Raw genomic sequence first — 19,432 nt, forward strand, 5'->3', positions numbered from 1 at the left:
CACCAATGGTACATTGGTACCTGGCAAGTGGTACGTGACCATCCTAGAAAAGTGGTAGTGGGGAGGGGAATGAGCTGAACCAGTGGCAGCACCGCAATAAACCTGAGCAAGAGATGGCTGGAGTTGCAGGGCTGTCAGGGCTCAGCGGAAGCTCCAAGATCAGCGCCAGGCTTCAGCTGGAGTTCCGTGCTGATCCTGGTGCTTCTGCTGAGCCCTGAAGAAGCACCAATCAGCTGGAAAGGAGCACTGATCCTGGCACTTCTGCTGAGCCCAGAAGAAGCGCCGATCAGCTGGAATGTTGCAACAACTTCAGGGTCTTGTGATTTACATTCAGATGCTTGGCAATTGATTCATATTTATTATGGTCACAGTGTCCCATAGTCATGTGAAGCGATCAAAACCTGCTGCAACCACCCAGCAGATGGGGAGGATAAAAACCAAACAACCCCCACCCCGCCCCCACTGCCAATCCTCAACAGAAATGCTCACAACAATGAAAACCTCGGACAGGAGGAAGAGTGTGGCCGGGCGGGCAGGCAGGTGTCTTGCTCTGCCGAAACTTGGGGGGCACTTTTTTCAGTGCCATTGTAACTTTGAACAGTCACTAAGCAAACTGTTGTAAGTCGAGAACTACCTGTACTTTATCACTTTTTTCCTTTTTCTTTTTTGGTCATCAAGTTTTTGACACTTTGCTAGGTGACTGGTGGTACTTGGATGTTGCCTAAAAGTGGTACAATGGGTGAAAATGTTGAAAAGCCCTGGACTAGAGTATGAGAAATGTATTACATGCAATGACTTTGTATTATTTCTTTTACTCAATCCTAGATTTAAAGCAAAAAATATGAATAAGTTATTTTCTACATTTGGTTGCTTGAACATTGAGGGAATGTAAGTACTCCTCTGATATCCTACATGTCTCTCTATCTGCAAGAAACTATGATCATGTATTTACTGGCTGCAGCTGTAGTAGACAGAAAGATCTCTATAACAAATTATGTCCAGCTTGCAGCCACTATTCACTTAACCTTTGGTATCTAATTGGGAGCTAGATAGGATTATTTATATTCAGAACCTCAATAATGCTCCTGGTGAAGATCTTGTACCTCCTGAACTGACTCAGATGCCATGTTGGTTGCTGGAACTCTTTTCAGCAGGTCTATTTATTCCTATAAAAATAATTTGTGCCACATTCTGGCAGCCTGAGAACTCTGTTGTGAATTTCATTTATAAATAAGGTTCAGATCAATCCGCCTCCAGGATTGCTGTTGTGGGGAAGATAGGAGGTGAAAGGAATATTAGCTATGTTCACTGACTTGAGTTATTTATAAAAATAATAAAGGTGAGATACAAATAAGTAGATAAAGCAATAAATAAAAGTGATCCATCTGATTATAGATAGATCAGTCTGGTTGACATTAAAGCATTATATGCCAAATAACTTTTGTGTAAGTTCAAAGATTTATAAAACTAAGGTGACCAACTTTTTTACAACAAAAAGGAGGACACGAATAAATTGAAGAAAAAAATATCGTAAATAAAAGAAACATTGTGTTTATTGCAACAATAATACAGAATATACTATAATATGATAAATGCATAATAAAAACATTTGTAACAATAACATTTTATATTGTAATTATGCTTACATGCCTATTAATTATTTAAATGAGTACTTTTCCACTGAATGAATATTTTTTGTCAATGTATCATCTTCTAACAATATATTGGAAATATCTGAACAAGAAATATCCTTCATATTGAATTTTACGGCAAGTGCTGCAGCTAGAGTATCAACATTCAATCTCGATTTCTCACTTGTCCAAAAATCTACACGGCTGGATTGCGCGGGGGTGGGCAGCGGAGGCAGGTGTTGTGAGCCAGGTGCTCCAGGACGGCCATGTAGGTGCGCAGGGTGAGGTGGTGGCAGCGCAAGTCAGCACTGCGTAGACCACCAGCTGGCGCAGCCCATGGAAGGTCAATTGCCCGCCATGCCCCCGCCCATAGCCGCCCCGCCAGCACCGCTGCCCTGCCATGGAGAGCCGGCCCCGCGGTTTGCAAAGCACCAGCTGAGCCAGCTCTGGCCTTGCAGCCGCCCCCCAGCACCACTGCCCAACCTGCACATCCCTGTAGAGCCGGCTCCACGGCTCGCAAAGGCAAAGCACCAGCCGCGCCGGCTCCGGCCCTGCAGCCACCCCCCCAGCTGCCCCCACTGCCCACCCTGCACATCCCCGTAGAGCCGGCCCCATGGCTCACAAAGGCAAAGCACCAGCTGCCCCAGCTCTGGCCCTGCAGCTGCCCCCCAGCCGCCCCCCAGTACCACTGCCCACCCTGCGCATCCCCATAGAGCCAGCCCCGCAGCTCGTAAAGCACCAGCCGTGCTGGCTCCGGCCCTGCAGCCATCCCCCAGCTGCTCCCCAGCACCACCGCCTACCCTGTGCATCCCTGTGTAGAACCGAACAGGGAAGATCAAGAGAAACTTACCACTCCAGTCTCCTCCAGCTATCTGCAGAACTAAGTAGGAGTTGGTATAGTTGGGTAACAGTGAGGGGTGCAAAGTTCCTGCAACTTGCACTTGCAAAGTTTGGCTCACTCAGCAGCAATTCCTATTGGCTTTCAAAAGCCAATGGAGGAGTAGCACAGCTCAGGCAAAAGTTGAAAAAAAACATCAAAAAAAGGTCCCGGAATGCCTTCTGAGCGTTCTATGGGGGGAAAAAAGCCCTGCAGATTAGTCTTCAAATATAGAAAAAGAGGACATTTAGGAGGACATTTTCGAGGGAGGACAGAACTCACAAAAGGAGGATGGTATATGGAAAAGGAGGACATTTAGGAGGACACTTTTTGAGGGAGGACAGAACTCAAAAAAGGAGGACTGTCCTCCCAAAAGGAGGACGGTTGGTCACCTTAATAAAACATAAAAATATTTTTTAGCTGAAGAACTTTTGTGTAAGTTCAAAGATTTATAAAACATAAAAATATTTTTTAGCTGAAGAACAATCTGGTTTTAGGCTTAGCCCACTCTACAATGAATAATCATTTCGTTTTATATCACCTTACAGAAAAATACACAATTAAAGGGCACCTATATACACCTCAGCACAACTTTTGATTCAATAAACAAAACTGTATTATGGAAGAAATCCATGGGCCCGAAAAGACTTCTCTATCTAATTAAGGTTCAGCATTTAAACTTATATGGTAATTATAAGGATCCACAATGTGACTAAAATTAAAAATAAACATTTGAACATCCTGTTCTATACAGATGATATAGTATTGATGTCTCATATCAATATAGGATGAGAAGATTGCCATGTAGATTTAGATCCTCCTGTGAAATTAACTCCCTGAATATTAATAAGACCATGTCCAAAATATTTGTCTTTAGAAACAGGCTGATGAGGTACATGGCTGATGGAGTCTGAATAGAGAACATTTAGACCAGGTTAGGTCCTTTTATACTTAGGTATATCCTTCTCAGAAGCAGATTCCTGGCTTCTGCATTTTTTGAAATATGCACTGAGGACCACAGCCAGTACTAACTCCATATTGTAATTTACCAAACATAATTTACCTTGGATCTACCTAATTTTTTACATATGTACAAAATCTTTTCTTTAAATTAGTCTTCTACTCTCAGACAAATGTGAGGGGCATTTAATGGCTATGAGTGGCTTTTCTGGATTAAGCCCACAATACCAAAATAATTCATGTACATATTATAATAATAAAGTTGGAAGGGACCTTGGAGGTCATCTAGTCCAACCCCCTGCTCAGGCAGGAAAACCCTATACCATTTCGGACAAATGGCCATCCAGTCTCTTTTTAAAAACTTTCAGTGTTGGAGCATTCACCGCTTCTGGAGGCAGGTTGTTCCACTGGTTAATTATTCTAACTGTCAGGAAGTTTCTCCTTAGTTCTAGGTTGCTTCTCTCCTTGATTAGTTTCCATCCATTGCTTTTTGTCCTGCCTTCAGGCGCTTTGGAGAATAGCTTGACTCCCTCTTCTTTGTGGCAACCCCTGAGATATTGGAACACTGCTATCATGCCCCCCCTTGTCTGTTTCTTCATTAAACTAGACATGCCCAATTCCAACAGCCGTTCCTTATATGTTTTAGCCTCCAGTCCTTTAATCATCTTTGTTGCTCTTCTCTGTACTCTTTCTAGAGTCTCAACATCTTTTTTACATCATGGTGACCAAAACTGGATGCAGTATTCCAAGTGTGGCCTTATCGAGGCATTATAAAGTAGTATTAACACTTCATGTGATCTTGATTCTATCCCTCTGTTAATGCAACCTACCACTGTGTTGGCTTTTTGGGCAGCTGCAGCACACTGCTGGCTCATATTTAAATGATTGTTCACTAGGACTCCAAGAGCCCTCTCACAGTTACTACTATTGAGCAAAGTAAAACCTATACTATACCTGTGCATTTGGTCTTTCTTGCCTAAATGTAGAACCTTGCTTTTTACACCATTGAATTTAATTTTGTTAGATAGCACCCAATGTTCAAGTCTGTCAAGATCCTGGACATGCTTTCTATATAAACTTACTGTATAATATATTTACAGAAAAATGCTTCTGATGGACCTAGCATATGGTAATGTTTAAAGATTATTTTTATACGTTTGAAATTGCTGAAAAAGTGTAATATTTTCCTCTTCCCTCCCTTAGCCTTATGTACCTCTGTAGTTGTGGTATATTGGAAATGTATCAAGTCATAATAATTTGCTTTTTTTCCATTTGTTCCTTTGGAGTTTGCTTATCGTCCTTTACTACTCCTAAGACTTTGCTTCTCCTTGCATACTACAACAAAGATTGAGTTTTGAAAAAAAGAAATTACCAAGAGTCCCCATTTAGTGGGGAAACCTCTATCTGCTTTTATAGTTGTCTTACTACAAATGCTTTTAGAAAGACACATTTGCTAAGATATGCTGTTATATGACATATTAGATACAATCAAAGTTAGTAAATATGTTTGCCATTACTTGTGTATGGCTGTTGAATGAAGAACAAGTCTAATATTTTACATACGTCAAAGTAAATGAGAATATTTTAAATTTCTGATTTTGCTTTCATTCTTCATCAGACTTACTAATTTGTATATGGAAATACTCAACTTTAGATAGCATTTGAGCATACAAATTCAAAATAAATAGGTAAGGAAGATTCACAAAAAGTAGAACTGGATTTTCAGAAATGTTGTTAATGACACAAATTTATGAATACCCCTATATTTGGCATATATTTCTGTTTTTGAGTATTGAATTACATAGTATCATGCAATCACTTTTGAAAGGTGACATCTGTGATGTATCCTGTGGGTGTTGCAGAACAATAACATACCTGAAAAATCTGCCATGCATTTTTAAAACTGAAAAGTGAGCCGATAACTCACACATAGGAATGTACACAGGATCTATTTGGATGAGAAACATCATTTTTAATTCTCCTGGGAATTTATGGTAGCTCCTTTTATTTAACTTAATTAGTCAGTCAGTCAGTAAAGCGATAACTATTGGTTTAGTGACTGGCTAATAGATGAACATTTTAACCAATTTCTGTTCTTAGGGTTATAGTTCCCTTGTTGTTTTGTAGGAAAGAATATTTTTAAACTATTTGAATTAAATGATAGAAAAGTATGTTTTGATGTCTTTGTCTCCAGTGACTATGGATATCTAGCTTTAAGAGTTTTTGGAAGACAAATAGTAGTTTGGATGCAATTAAAAATTAATCAAAATACCTATGCTTTCTTTAGAATATAATTTGTACTATTAAATCATTTTGAAATCATTTCAAAAATATTTCTGGAAATCTACAGCTATTAGAAAATAAAAGGAACCAGGAATATAAGTTCTATTCTTATTTTTTTGTTATTTCATTATTATATTAAAGTGGAATTTATTAATATTATGCTGTCTTTCATATTGTTATGGAAATCTATAAAATGGGCATTTGTTGTACAGTTGTTCTGTTTTGGGATTCTTTTTGCATTGTTGAGGAACATTGTTTCTGTTTTAAAACAGAAAAGTGTAACCTTTTTCAGATAAAGAGCTACTTTTGAACTTTAAACGATATGCTGGCAGCCATAATCTAAAAAAAGAGCATGGCCAGAACTAAATAATTGGCATTAAATAGAATTAAATTAATTAAACAGATAAATATAACTTTTCAGGTTATTAATTTTTATTCTGCCACCTCAAAAATTATAAATAATGGCTCGGGAGTTGCTTTTGGAGGGCAGGTTGATAAATGTGCATCTGTTTTTTTAGGCTCTATTATGCTTTAGGTGATTTATGCTAAATTAGAATGCACAGCATAGATAAAATTAAATATTTCAGTACTTGCAATTCTGTGAATCATATTTTTTGAATATTTGCTGACATCCTATTAATGTAGAACCAAGCAAATATTTGGGGAAGACTAAAGTGGCTACCTTATATTTTTCCTACTGAGTGTTGATGGTCATTTTTCTATATTTTCTTATTTCTGCAATTATTCTAAAACTTCAGCCTACCAAATGCTTTAAAAATGAAAATTTAAAACTAATAACCTATCCACATTAAGTTTTCTATTTTTTTAAAACTACTACTCATTTTAATCTATGCATTTGGATAGATAGTTTCTCTTCTATTATCTGTCTGTCTGTCTGCCCCCCTTCTCTCTCTCTCTCTCTCTCTCCCTCCCTCCCTCCCCCCCATCCATCCATCCATCCATCCATCCATCCATCCATCCATGGATATAGTATAGAAATACTTTGGATGAATATCCTGAACCTGCTGCTGATTATCCCCACCATATTTATCTTCCTGTGTGCATTTGCATACATAAAAAACTGAGAAAAGCCCTAAGAGAGGCAGAAGTGGTGCTGATTTCCAATATATTAAATTCTCTTAAGTGGTTTGCCAGTTCAAGAACTGAACACGGATTTGGTATCCTTTAGAGACACAAACATAGATTGTAAACTATATATTGTTTAACTTCTAGTTAAAAGGATGTCCGTTCAATAGAGAAACATGGGATGTAAGGTATTTTGGTATGGGAGCAAGTAATGGCAAATGTGGCCTATATATTGCTGCATTGCAAGGGAACAAAATAGTGTATTTCCACATGTCTTAACAAACTTTTAACTGCCCTTTTCTACCTGACATTTGCACATGATCAAATGCACATTGCCATATACATATAGGTAATCTACTACTTATGACTGGTCACTTAGCAACAGTTCAAAGTTACAATAGACTCCCCCAGGCTACTTAAGACCCAGATTTGAAGTTGTAACAGCTGTTCTGTCCACACCTACATCCTGATAATTTATGACTTTTTTTTTAATAGAAATTGGCATTTCTGGTTTCTGATAAAAAAAAATGCCCTTAGCAATAATGGTTTCGCTTAATGACTGCATTACATCTGCGTTCACTTTATGACCACCACATTCACTGTTGCAAAAAAGGTTAAAATTCATTTAGCTACCAGTAGCCTCAATATGATCATAAGTTGAAGACTACCTATATTCTTATACCTATTCCTTTTTTACCTTGTTTAAATGGCCTGGTAATTTGCCTTCCATAATGGAAACAGTGTATTTCCTATAGAAACAGGCAGAGAGACTAAGTTAACACAGAGAAGAGAATCATACACACAAAAAAGAACTTGGAGATAGAGTTATAATTATATTAATACTCCTAAAGATAACCACCCAAGGTAAAAACGAAAAAAAGAAAAAAAATATTTGAGAATAGAAATGATGAGTCCTTATTTTCTGTTATATACTTTTGTGAAATGCAAATAGACATGCAATGTGTCAATGTGTTTTGTACAGGAGACTCTTTAAGAATTATGAATGATATATTTCTAATGAATCATATATTTCTAGCAGACAGGAAACAGCAGCTGAAGCTAGACAAAAATCACATCAGATAGCTGTACAATTAGCATAGCCCCCCCATGGCTGTGTGTTTTCTCCACTTCTCTTCTCTCTATATACCAACGACTGCATCTCAAAGGGTCCCTCTGTTAAATTACTGAATTTTGCAGATGATACAACAGAGATTGGTCTCGTTTGAGACAATGACAAATCTGCATACAGACAGGAGTTTGAATAACTAGCCTAGTAATGTGGCCGGAACAATCTTGAACTGAACACACTCAAACCGTAGAAATGATAGTAGATTTTAGGAGAAACCTTTGTATTCTACCCCCTCTTAAAATACTGACAACACAGTAATCAACAGTAGAGACCTTCAAGTTTCTAGGTTCTGTAATATGTCAAGATTTAAAATGGACACCTGACATCAAAAATGTCATCAAAAAAGCACAACAAAAAATGTTCTTCCTGTGCCAACTCAGAATGCTCAAACTGCCCAAGGAGCTGCTGATACAGTTCTACAAAGGAATTTGCACCGCTATAACTGTCTGGTTTGGCACTGCAACCAAACAAGACAGACACAGACACAGACATGGATAATTAGAACTGCAGAAAAAAACAGTTGTACCAGCCTGCCTTCCTGTACAATGCATGAGCCAGAAAATATCTACAGACCCCTCACATCCTGGACATAAACTGTTTCAACATCTTCCCTCAAGTCGATGCTATAAGGCATTGCATGTCAGAACAACTAGACCCAAGGGCAGTTTTTTTCCACAATGCCATCACTCTGCTAAACAACTAATTCCTACAACACTGTCAAACTACCTAATAAGGATGTATTACTATTATTAGTCTCATCTTTCCTATTACCTATCTCATTATCTTCTTATGACTATAACTTTGTTGCTAAATAAGCAAACAATATAAATCATACTAGGATACTAAATAAAACAATATAAATTGTTTTATATTGTTTTATTTAGTATCCTAGTATGATTTATATTGTTTGCTTATTTAGTATACCATGAGTATCACTAAGTGTTGTATCTTATGATTTATGATGAATGTATTTTTATGTTGATTATGATCATGATTTTTCACCTGTTGAGAGCTTATGCACTGGAGACAAATTCCTTGTGTGTCCAACCACCCTTGGCCAATGAAGAATTCTATTCTATTCTATCTGAAGTATTTTAGCTTAGGAGAGTTTTTCTGCCTATTTGATACTAGTTTCTGTTCTGACAGTAATGGACATTTTCCATTCACTTCATTTGATTCAGATTGTCATTACTTTGGAAAAACATGTTAAACTGTTAAATTTAATGTGAAAATATTCTTATTATCTAATTCTTTGTGCAACAGTCAGGAACATCCGGTCCATTTCCTGAGTATTTCTTATTCCTTTCTTTTCATTTTTCTTTTTTATAAGCATAGACATTTTGTGTTATAGAAAGAGAAGCAAAATACTGCAACAACTTATCAAGGTGAAAAAATAAAAGATTGTGAAGGAATTGTATGATGCAGTACACATTTCAACAACAAAGGAAATATGAGAAATTACTGATGTCAAAAATTCATTACAAAAAAGAATATATGTCCATATATATATTCTAATATTGTGAAGTCATGTAATATAAAGACAAGCAATAAAGTACAGAATATTAGTACAATGTTCAAGTATCACATATGAAGAAAGTTCAGTGTGATGGATTAAAGTCTTCATCCTGGTTCATCCAAGCCGAGGACAAATAAACAACATGGCAACTGCTTTGGGAAGAAGGTTACAGTTTATTGAAGAGGCAGAAAGATGGTTCTTACAGGACAGACCAGAGGAAAGAAGGGCTGAGCACATGGGTAGTAGGTTTTTATACCCTCTCTAGCCTTTTGTTTGTAATAGTTTCCTGTTCCTGTGGCATGAACTTTGAACTAAGTCTGAGTGCTTTTCTAGGCCTTGGTATCTGTGGTTTAATCCTATTATGTCCCAAAAGTCATATCCTGCTTCCCTGGGGCTGGGCTAATGACTCTTAGAGTTTGGGTGAGGTATGCAGATTTTAAGTCTCTTTGTCTTCTTGAGTTTTCTGGCTCCAACTTTCTGATGGTTTTACATTTGCATTTGTATAAGGCTGGCTCCTGTTTGGGATAGAGAGATTTGGGGGCAGAGTTGGCTTCTGCTTTTAAAAATGCTTTTGAGGAAAAATATATTTTCCTGCCCTTTTAATATTTCCTTCTCTGGGGCTCTGACTTCCATCAAGTATGTGCTAGCTAGTCTACTTAGATAATTTTGATTTATATGCTTATAATGGGCTGGGAGTCTAGTTTGAGAAAGATTTTCCGTGTCTGTATTCAGAAAATGGTTACTTTAAGAATAACTGTTTCCCCAAAGATAATCCTTCATGCCGTTAGAACAATAAGTTTCATAGAAACTTTCTTTCTTAAAGTGAATTTAATTGAATGGTCAGATCCTAGGCATTCGTAGTTAGAATACAAGCCACTAGTTTCCATAAATCTTACGACTATTTTACAGAGTTTCTAAATAGATGTGTAAATTTCCCTCCTCATTATTTTTATAAATATATCAAGATGGGAAACACACACATACAATGTTCTTTCCTCCTATTTTCTATACCACAACAACACTATGAGATGACTTGCGGGGGGGAGGAGAGAGAGAGAGAGAGAGAGAGACAGACAGACAGACAGACAGACAGGCCCAGAGACACCCAGCTGGCTTTTATGCCTAATTTTTAATATTTAATATTAAGACAATTATAAATTTTAATAAGGTTAGTTGGTATATTTTGATATAGGAGATTTACATGAATAGTATAAATGAAATAGCACATAGAAGGTTATATTATTCAGATGTGAAGCCCAGGGTTTCCAAAATGTAGACATCTTTTTACACATAGGGGATCTCTTCCTTCTTAGTAATCTATTGTATTGAGCATTTTTCCATTGCATTGTACTTTTTTAAGTGGAAAGAAGAGTTGGATGTATCTGCCATAAGTGCTACTCTATGGGAAGAGTACTAGTGTCTGGTTCCATTTTGGTAATTTAATGATGGCAAGTTTCCTTAGTAAATGAAATTTTAAGTACTAGAATACTTATCTGATATCCAGACCTTGAACATAAAAGGCATTTTATACCAGCAATTGTTCATTTAATGAGCAATTGCTGAGTGCAGCCTGGTTAAGGGATTGGGCTACATGCACCATTATTGCAAGAAGTATTCCAGAATACCAGAAATAGGACGTAAGCTCTGATCAGGGAGACTGTGAGCACAATTACCTTCTTTTCAAATCCTTCTGTGACACTGTGGGAGGAAAAAGGACTTTGAAACATGAAAGGATAGAGCTTGCTTTCAACCTCAAAAGCTAGGAGGAAGGGGCTCTGAAATTTGCTCAGTATTCCCAATTCACAATTAGCCTGTTTCTTCCTTTAGCCTCAAGGCATTCTCCGCTTTTTGAAAAGATGTTAAGAATTTCAGTCACAATAGAGAGCCTAGTTTTGAACATGTTTCACTCGGTCCATTGAGGTCTAGTCTTCAGCCTTTGTGTGAGGTGAATTGAGCTGAGCAGCTTGCTGGTTGGGGAGAGGTGAATGAGCAGTCTCTAGCAAGTCACCAATTCTGGCAAAGAAAAGATTACCCTTTGCTTAAAAAGAAGATGACAACGAAGGAGAAATGTACAATATTCATTCCGATACAAGCCTGTCGGTGGCAATCTGCAGAGCATAGCTCATGCTTATGTCAATACAGAGCACTTTGGTTTAGAACAACTTGTGTTAAGTTTGTGTTATAATTGAAGATGCTGTTGACCTTGCTTGAACACCATTAGTATAACCGTTTATTTAGCATAAACTGAAATAATAAACCCTCCTTCTCTTAGCCGATTGTGATAGGGTGACATTAGTTTGATTTAGTGATTAGCTGCCTGACCCTTTGGCTTGAGAGAGCTGCTTGAATAGGGAGAGTTCACTACCAAGCACACCAGAAGAATACCAATGAGCTTGTTAAATTTAGCATGGCACCAACCAATTTTAATTCCTCTGATGGGAGAAGCACACCCTCTGTGAGAGAAGGAGGGAGAGAGGGAGGGAGGGAGAGAGAGGGGGGGGGGAACTAGAGGCAGAAAGTGAGAGAGCTACGAAAGCACTAGCTAGAAAATTTCAGTGAAGAGAAGAGCTTCCAGAAAGCAAAGAAAGAGACTTTCAATTGAGTTGTAAGTACCTTGCCTAACTTTAATATTTTTGGTGTCCTACAAGAATCACAACTAATAGATTCTCCTTAATTGCTTGCAACATAATAACAATAAAGACAAATGCAATTTAAAATTTAATACTTTTCTCTTTCAACTAAACATATGAAGATCCTTTTTAAGTTAAAAAAAACTGTATTTCATTTGTCTTTTGTATTGTTATAGCCACTGAAAAAAGGAGAAAAGTTCACTGAATTAAGTTTAACATGTGAACATACCCATTATTTGTATGCATGTGTTTTTCTATATTTAAAAGTGATCTGATCAACATGAATATTTATAATCATATGTTTTGATGGGAAAAGACTTTTGGCGATAAATATAGCTAAATAAATTCTATCTTTGGTTCTGTTTATATCATTGCATACAATCAAGACATATATTGGAAAGACTGTGTCCTGGTATATTTTGTCATAAAAAGCATAGCTTGAAAAATGAGAAATGTTAATGCTCCAATATATCTGGAATCTACAGTTCTGATATGGAAGACTTGCCCTAGATTCAGAGATTAGGTTTGTAGAAAACACTTTGCACATGCTCAGTATATTCTTGTTTCAAGCCATTTGTATTGGAGGAAAAAGTGTCCCTTTCCAATATATGTTTTGTGCTATTTGGAATTAGAAAGTTTTAAATGATTGAATGTTCTTCAGTTTAGTCCTTGCAAATAGAATGAACACATGGAATGTTGGAAATGCATTCTGTTTCTGGTGCTACAATAAAATTGAAGAAATGTATGAAACAGTTATGACTGAAACTAATGTGGCATTCAGTTGGCATTTGGTTTACTATTTTTTCTCCCTTTGGTAGAGGGTAGCAAAACAGACACTTTCTGTTGGTGGCAGAAGATGCAGCACTTTAAACATAGACAAGCTGTAACAATTCTGGCTTTAAGATTCAATTAGCAGATGCTGTTGGAGAAGGAGCTTGTTTGCTTACATTTTTGCTATAGACCTCCACTTGTTGCCATGGTGGACTGTGTGTTTCTGTCAATAATTTGGCCTGGCACAGCTTGTCTGCAGAGACTCTTAAATTTTATTGAACAATTCAGCTGAAACAGAACAAGATTAGGCAGCTTTCACTGTTTGGCTCACTGAAGTGGTTTTACTGCAGTTATAAGAGCTGGTAGAATTATTAACCCAAAAGTTTTCCTTTCAGTGTAGAGAGTGCTATTTCAAACCACTTGGCTATTTGTATTCTGGAGTGCGTGCACTGTCAAAGTTTTCATCTGCCCCTTTGAAAAGAAGTTCTTGCAGTGCAGGACATAAAATGAACTCTTACTAAAGATTAACCCATCTTAATTAATACAAAAAAACCACAAAAGGGCAGGAAAAATGATTATTTTGGCCAGCAGTTTTCCATTTCTATGAAAGAAAGAGAGATTTGAGTTTCTTCATGTTTTTGGAATCATCAAATACTCTGTTCCCTTCCCCTTTACCCCATTAGACTGTAGAAGCTTCAAGTTGTATAGCACTTCTGTATAAAATCTTTTGGTTAAGTAGTTGAGATCCAGTCACAGGAAGAAAAGAAGGTGAAACCTTTGAAAATTTTAATGTATCTATAATAAATAAAATCAACCATCTCATGCAGTTTATTTTGAAATGAACTTCACGCCTACAGTTCTTAGTAAATGTTAGTTGTTTCGGTAGGATGATCAGTACAAAGTAATGGTTTACCTGAATATTATATTATGGGGTAAATTGAATAGGGGTTAAACATGACTCCATAACCTTTCTAGCATTTATAAGTTAAACACAAGATCACTTAGCACAGCATTTTAACCTAATTTTGCTTGATTATCTGAAACTTTCCGAATATTATAAAATTCTCCCTGTTTTTCTCCACCTCCAAAGGAAAATAGATCTTGCTTGTGAAAATTTGGGGAAAGCTGCAAGGATACATTATGAAAAAGTGGTTAAATTAGAGAATAGAGTTAATGGTAGTCTGTTTTATTTCTAAGCATGTTGGATATTTCATTGCAATTTTATTATTCACCAAAAGGTTCTTGGATATATCAAATAAAGAGAAAAGTCTTGGATTTATTTGCCTTCATTTGTACTTTACAGGACCAGCTTTTCAATCCAAGAGAATTAATCTTGAAAATTAATGGCATTTGGCAAATGAAGAAATGCTTATTTTAATTTTAATTTTTCAAGAAGAGACTGGACAGCCATTTGTCTGAAATGGTATAGGGTTTCCTGCCTAAGCAGGGGGTTGGACTAGATGACCTCCAAGGTCCCTTCCAACTTTACTACTATAATTAATTAATTAATTAATTAATTAATTAATTAATTAATGTAACATCAAAGCTTCAAATGTTTCAAAGTTTACATTAGGTATTCCAAATATATCATACATCTGAAATGGTTTTAAACCTATTAAAACTTTTTAAAAAGTAAAAATCCCTATGGTAGTTTTTTTTTTCCAAATTATGACACAAATTATATTCTCTCCAACTTTCAATAATGTTTTACTCATCTAATTGTTACATTGTTTCATTAATAGTGCCTAATTTTTTTCTTAATGTATTTTATAACTATTAAACAATAAGTAGACGTATTTATATATTTGAATTTAATAGGTTGATCTTCCTTATTTACAATAAATAAATGGGACATAGGTAATTTCACACATTATATAGTAGTAACAGTATATGAAACTTATGTAAACATCTGTTGGTTATGGATATTCACTGATCTAGGGACTGTAGGCAACTGTAATCCCCAGATTTGATAGATTATGTTTATAAATAATTTTGCTTATTTATATTTTAGATGAGTACCTAAAATGCTTCAAATGTATTTTCATTTATATGATATGGAAATTGCCTTTCGTTAAAGACAAAATCTTCATTGCAGATATTTAAGAAGCATTTTAGAGAGGTTACTAGCATTTTTAAATGTCAGAATGAAAACAAGCCACCTGTATTACAGTAATTTTGTTTAAGTGTCTCAATGAGATGTGGTGCCACTGAAAGAGAAATAGAATATGGCAAGCAGTTTGCTTCTCTTAGCTGGGAAAAAATATGCCCCAATTTCTAATTGAGTTCTACTTGGATTTTTCAGAACCATTCTGCTGTGAATTCTAGTGCTAATTTGTAAACTTTGTCAAGTGCGTTCTCTTTTTTGAATGTACTAACAAGGATATGATATTTGAGAATATAGACTACTGTACTTATAGAAAAAAATATTGATTGGATTGGATCTATACACTTGCCAACCATGTTTTATGGTCTGTGTTGAGGTACATACTGAGATAACTTTTCAAGTAGAAAATTCTGACCTTGTGACTTTTCTGCCTCATGGTCTCATATGTTCAATGCATGTTTATTAGAAGTACTTCAATTTTTTTATTTAATAAGTATATTTTTCCTTAATGGCAAGGAGCTTTCTCTTTCCAACACTCTCTCTTTTTGGATGTGAAGGACCATGCTGGGAAGTATAAAGCACAGTGGGTAGCTAAGTTTGATATAGTTTCTGCTAGCAGGGGTCTCCTGTGATTTGTGACAAATTGTTTTTTTTTTCAAAACTTCTAAGCCCTCTTGTCCCAGAAATGTGGTGTGGGGGAACCAGTCAGCATTTCTGTATGATTAATGGCCTCTCTGGTAAATTCATTAAGGAATGGGTTGAAGATGCTGTCCAGCACAAATCCAATTTGCATTTAATGGTTTAGTTTCTTTGCCCCTTCTTCTCATAAGTTTTGTTTAGGAAACTTCTTTCATAACCATACATGTACCTACTTCTTTAAAGACAGCATATATCATCCTAGAGGGCTGGGAAAACTTGTAAAGAAAACTTTGATTGAATGCCATAGTTGGGCTAAAAGTTTCATTTGCTTCTCTCCCAATTTCTCTTTTGCTCCCTAGAGGATGAAAGTCCTAGACAAACCTATCACAGAGAGAGAAGAAACGCAATTACAATGCAGCCACAAAGTGGACAAGGCCTCAGTAAAATCAGTGAAGAACCTTCCACATCTAGTGAAGAAAGGGCTTCTTTAATCAAAAAAGAGATCCATGGATCTGTATCACACCTTCCTGAGCCTTCAGTACCTTATCGTGGGACAGTTTTTGCCATGGATCCCAGGAATGGTTATATGGACCCTTCTTATCGTAAGTACTTAAAACTTACAATATCTTCATTTTTTAAAGACATGTGAGAAAAGTTTTACTAGCTCTTATTTTCCATTACATTTTCCATTACATTTAACATTGCTGCAAGAAAGTTCATAGATAAAAGTTGATTATATAATTTGTAATTTGGTTTTGAGAAATTGAAGGTGGTAGGGAGAGAAGGAGAGAGGAAGAAAGAATTTATAGTTAACAAAAGATGCATATTCCAAAATGCCTTCTGAATAAAATGGATTGAATCATTTTTTGCTACATTGTATCTTTGTGCTGCTCTGGCTCAATCCTAAAAACTGTACAAGAAATTTAAAAAAATGTATTCTAACTTTCTTAGACTTAATAGCATGCAGAGGGTAGGACATGGTAGGAAGGATTAAAAGTTATGTCTTTTTCTCTCACAAAAATTGAAAATAATTTTTTGACATGTTATTTTTTTATAGTGATAGAAGTGTGCAGACAAGACATTGGCTTTGTTCCCAACTATAATGTAGTAAAAATGACAGAACACTATAATTGCAACTTTGGAATTCTTGATCAGGCATAATATACAGTTTAAAAAGTTAAGTGATCCCTGGGCACAGATGTTAGTGATTGTTATACAACTAACTTCCAATTACAAACAGATGAAAAAAATGCTTTAAATGTCTCCACACTCTTTGCCTATTAAAAATATGTTTCTACATCTTGAAGTTTTAGCTTGTATCTTTAGGTAATAGATTTATCACCTTCTGTGATTTGTACTTTCCATTTAACATTTCATGCTCTCATAACAGATGATAAACTAAGTCCCATGAAAAGCGGGTAGACTGGGGGTCATTCTTAATCTTTACTCCTTTGATATTCCTTCCCAAATTCATTCAGAATGTTAAAGTTTTGAGGCAAAAAGTTATTATTCAGGATAGCTAATTACTGCATTCCTCTTTTTCATTATGGCTTTTATTCCTTCATCAGTTAGGCTAGTAATAAAGAAAAATGTTTACCTATCAGACTACTGACAAAGTGTGTCTTGCACAAAAGTAATTATTGAACAGTCTTTTTAAAAAACAAAATCAGATAATAAAAGATAAATGATATGGATAAGGAAGAGCATTAGTTTACACTGAAGTTAATGGAAAACATTTCAGTTCTGTGTTTGTATTAAATTGTAACTGAGATTTGAATGTATACTAGATTTTTAATACACTGGAGAAGACAGGTGCCCATTAGTAGCTTCCCCACTAAACTTTACTGAGTATCCTTATCTTTAAAATTTTATTGTTCTGAAAAACTGTTAAAAAGCAAATGATCAGAATATCCTATGTGTTAATATTTGTGGATAAATGTGACTTTGCTAGGTCATAATCAAAATCACAGTTTGCTGTATTTGTATTAAGATGAAAGCTAAATGGTTTCATAGCCTGAATCTGATTTATTCTCACTTAGGAATAAATACTATGAAATTAGATGGGTATAGAGGTGATAAATAATTCACTAAGATTAAGTTGCAACAAGTGTAGAATGTCTCCTCCCTCCAGCTCTCAATATTTTTTGTGAAGTGTTGTTATCAAATATTTCCTGCCTTATAGGTCTTTTTAGATCTTGCATCTAAAACAGTTGATGTCTAAATATTTTTTTTGTAGTAGTTTTCAGTTAGAGATATTGTAGATTATTGTCTCTTGGATTATATAATGCACTACAAATGTTAAAATATGACCATTGCAGTGATTTTTTCACAACAGTATATATTTTTATAACTGCAAATGAGATGTACAGTACATATATTTTAAAGCCTACTTTAAATATGGAAAAAAAACTTTTATCCTTTGACATTAGTATGTCTTCTTTTAAAAATAGAGTAGAGTAGAATAGAATAGAATAGAATAGAATAGAATAGAATAGAATAGAATAGAATAGAATAGAATAGAATAGAAGTCTTTATTGGCAAAGTGTGATTGGATACACACAATGAATTTGTCTTCGGTGCATAAGCTCTCAGTGTACATACAAGCAACAAGTATTAATCATAATCATAATAAAATACAATTGTCATAAATAATAGATACAGCACTCAATGATAGTCATAGGATACTAAAGCAATCCATATAAATCATGAGATACAGCAACAAATTATAGTCATAAGAATCTAAGGAAATAGGTAACAGGACAGATGAGAAGGATAATAAGTAATACAGCCCTACTTAGTGGTTTGATATCCCTGACAATGTTGTGTGAATTCAGAGTGATAGCATGGGGGAAAAACTGTCTTTGTGTCTAGTTGTCTGATTGCCCCATAGCAGTGATGGTGAACCTTTTAGAGACTGAATGCCCAAACTGCAATCCAAAACTCACTTATTTATCATAACCTGATAAATTTAACCTGAATACTGAGGTTTTAGAGTTAGGGTTAGAGTTTATGTTAGGGTTAGGGTTTACATTAACATTTTTTGTCTTAAAAGAAAAACACAATAACAGAACTTTCAATGATACAAACAACTTTTTATTGAAAGTTAAAAGTTTGCATTTGGCATGCTTTTGAACAATTAATGTGATTTTGTTGTTGTATGCATGCTGATAATTTGTCTAACCTTGGCTCATACTTTGTAAGTTTGAGAGCAACATATGCAGCACTCAGGTCATATGTTAGTCTGTTTCTGATGTCAGATTTGATATAATTCAAAGCTGAAAACAACTGCTCACAAGCATAAGATGATAAAATAAGGAAAGCAATCCCAAGTGCTTTCATTGACTTAAAATTATTTGACAGAGAATTCCACTCTTCAACGATTTCATTTTCAGAACTAACTGTGTTGTCCTTTGTCATCCCTTCTATCTTCTCAAGTGTTTCACGCAGGTTATAGAATGTGTAGCACACAGTTCCCATACACAGGAGGAGTGCAGACCTTCATCATCCATACAAGCTCTCATTTTCCCAGTAGCAAGAGCCCAGGTTGGTTCTTATGGACAGCAGCCAACACAAATTTCCCCTGACAATCCCAATACAATGAGTGCCATGTTTGTCCTGTCCTCTCACATAGCACACACACCAACTTCTTCCTCACTGATGTCACCTTCTGTGCTGCTTCCCTCAGCCTGTGTTGTGCAGTGTAGAGTGCTGGCTGGCTGTATGAGTGGCTGGAACATAGGAACATAAGAACATAAGAGCCCTCTGGATCAGGCCAATGGCCCACCTAGCCCAGCTCCTGTATCTCA

At 35.9% G+C, this 19,432-nt stretch overlaps 1 protein-coding gene across 11 annotated transcripts in view; it reads left to right on the plus strand.

Annotated features, from left to right (window-relative positions):
* The window catches only part of GLI3 (GLI family zinc finger 3), a 402,298-nt gene that overhangs the window by 140,616 nt on the left and 242,250 nt on the right, over nt 1-19,432 (plus strand). For all 11 annotated transcript variants that reach the window (XR_005555977.1, XM_039336712.1, XM_039336715.1 and 8 more), the window contains one exon: nt 15,986-16,228. Coding sequence is in view for 10 of the 11 variants with exons in the window: in XM_039336712.1 (XP_039192646.1) it covers nt 15,986-16,228 (243 nt within the window). In the remaining variant the exon portion in view is untranslated. The remainder of the gene's footprint in view (nt 1-15,985; nt 16,229-19,432) is intronic.

The sequence above is a fragment of the Crotalus tigris genome, unplaced genomic scaffold, assembly GCF_016545835.1.
Source record: "Crotalus tigris isolate CLP2741 ecotype Arizona unplaced genomic scaffold, ASM1654583v1 scf7180000017666.379230911805:20528666, whole genome shotgun sequence".
Classification (NCBI taxonomy): Eukaryota; Metazoa; Chordata; class Lepidosauria; order Squamata; family Viperidae; genus Crotalus; species Crotalus tigris.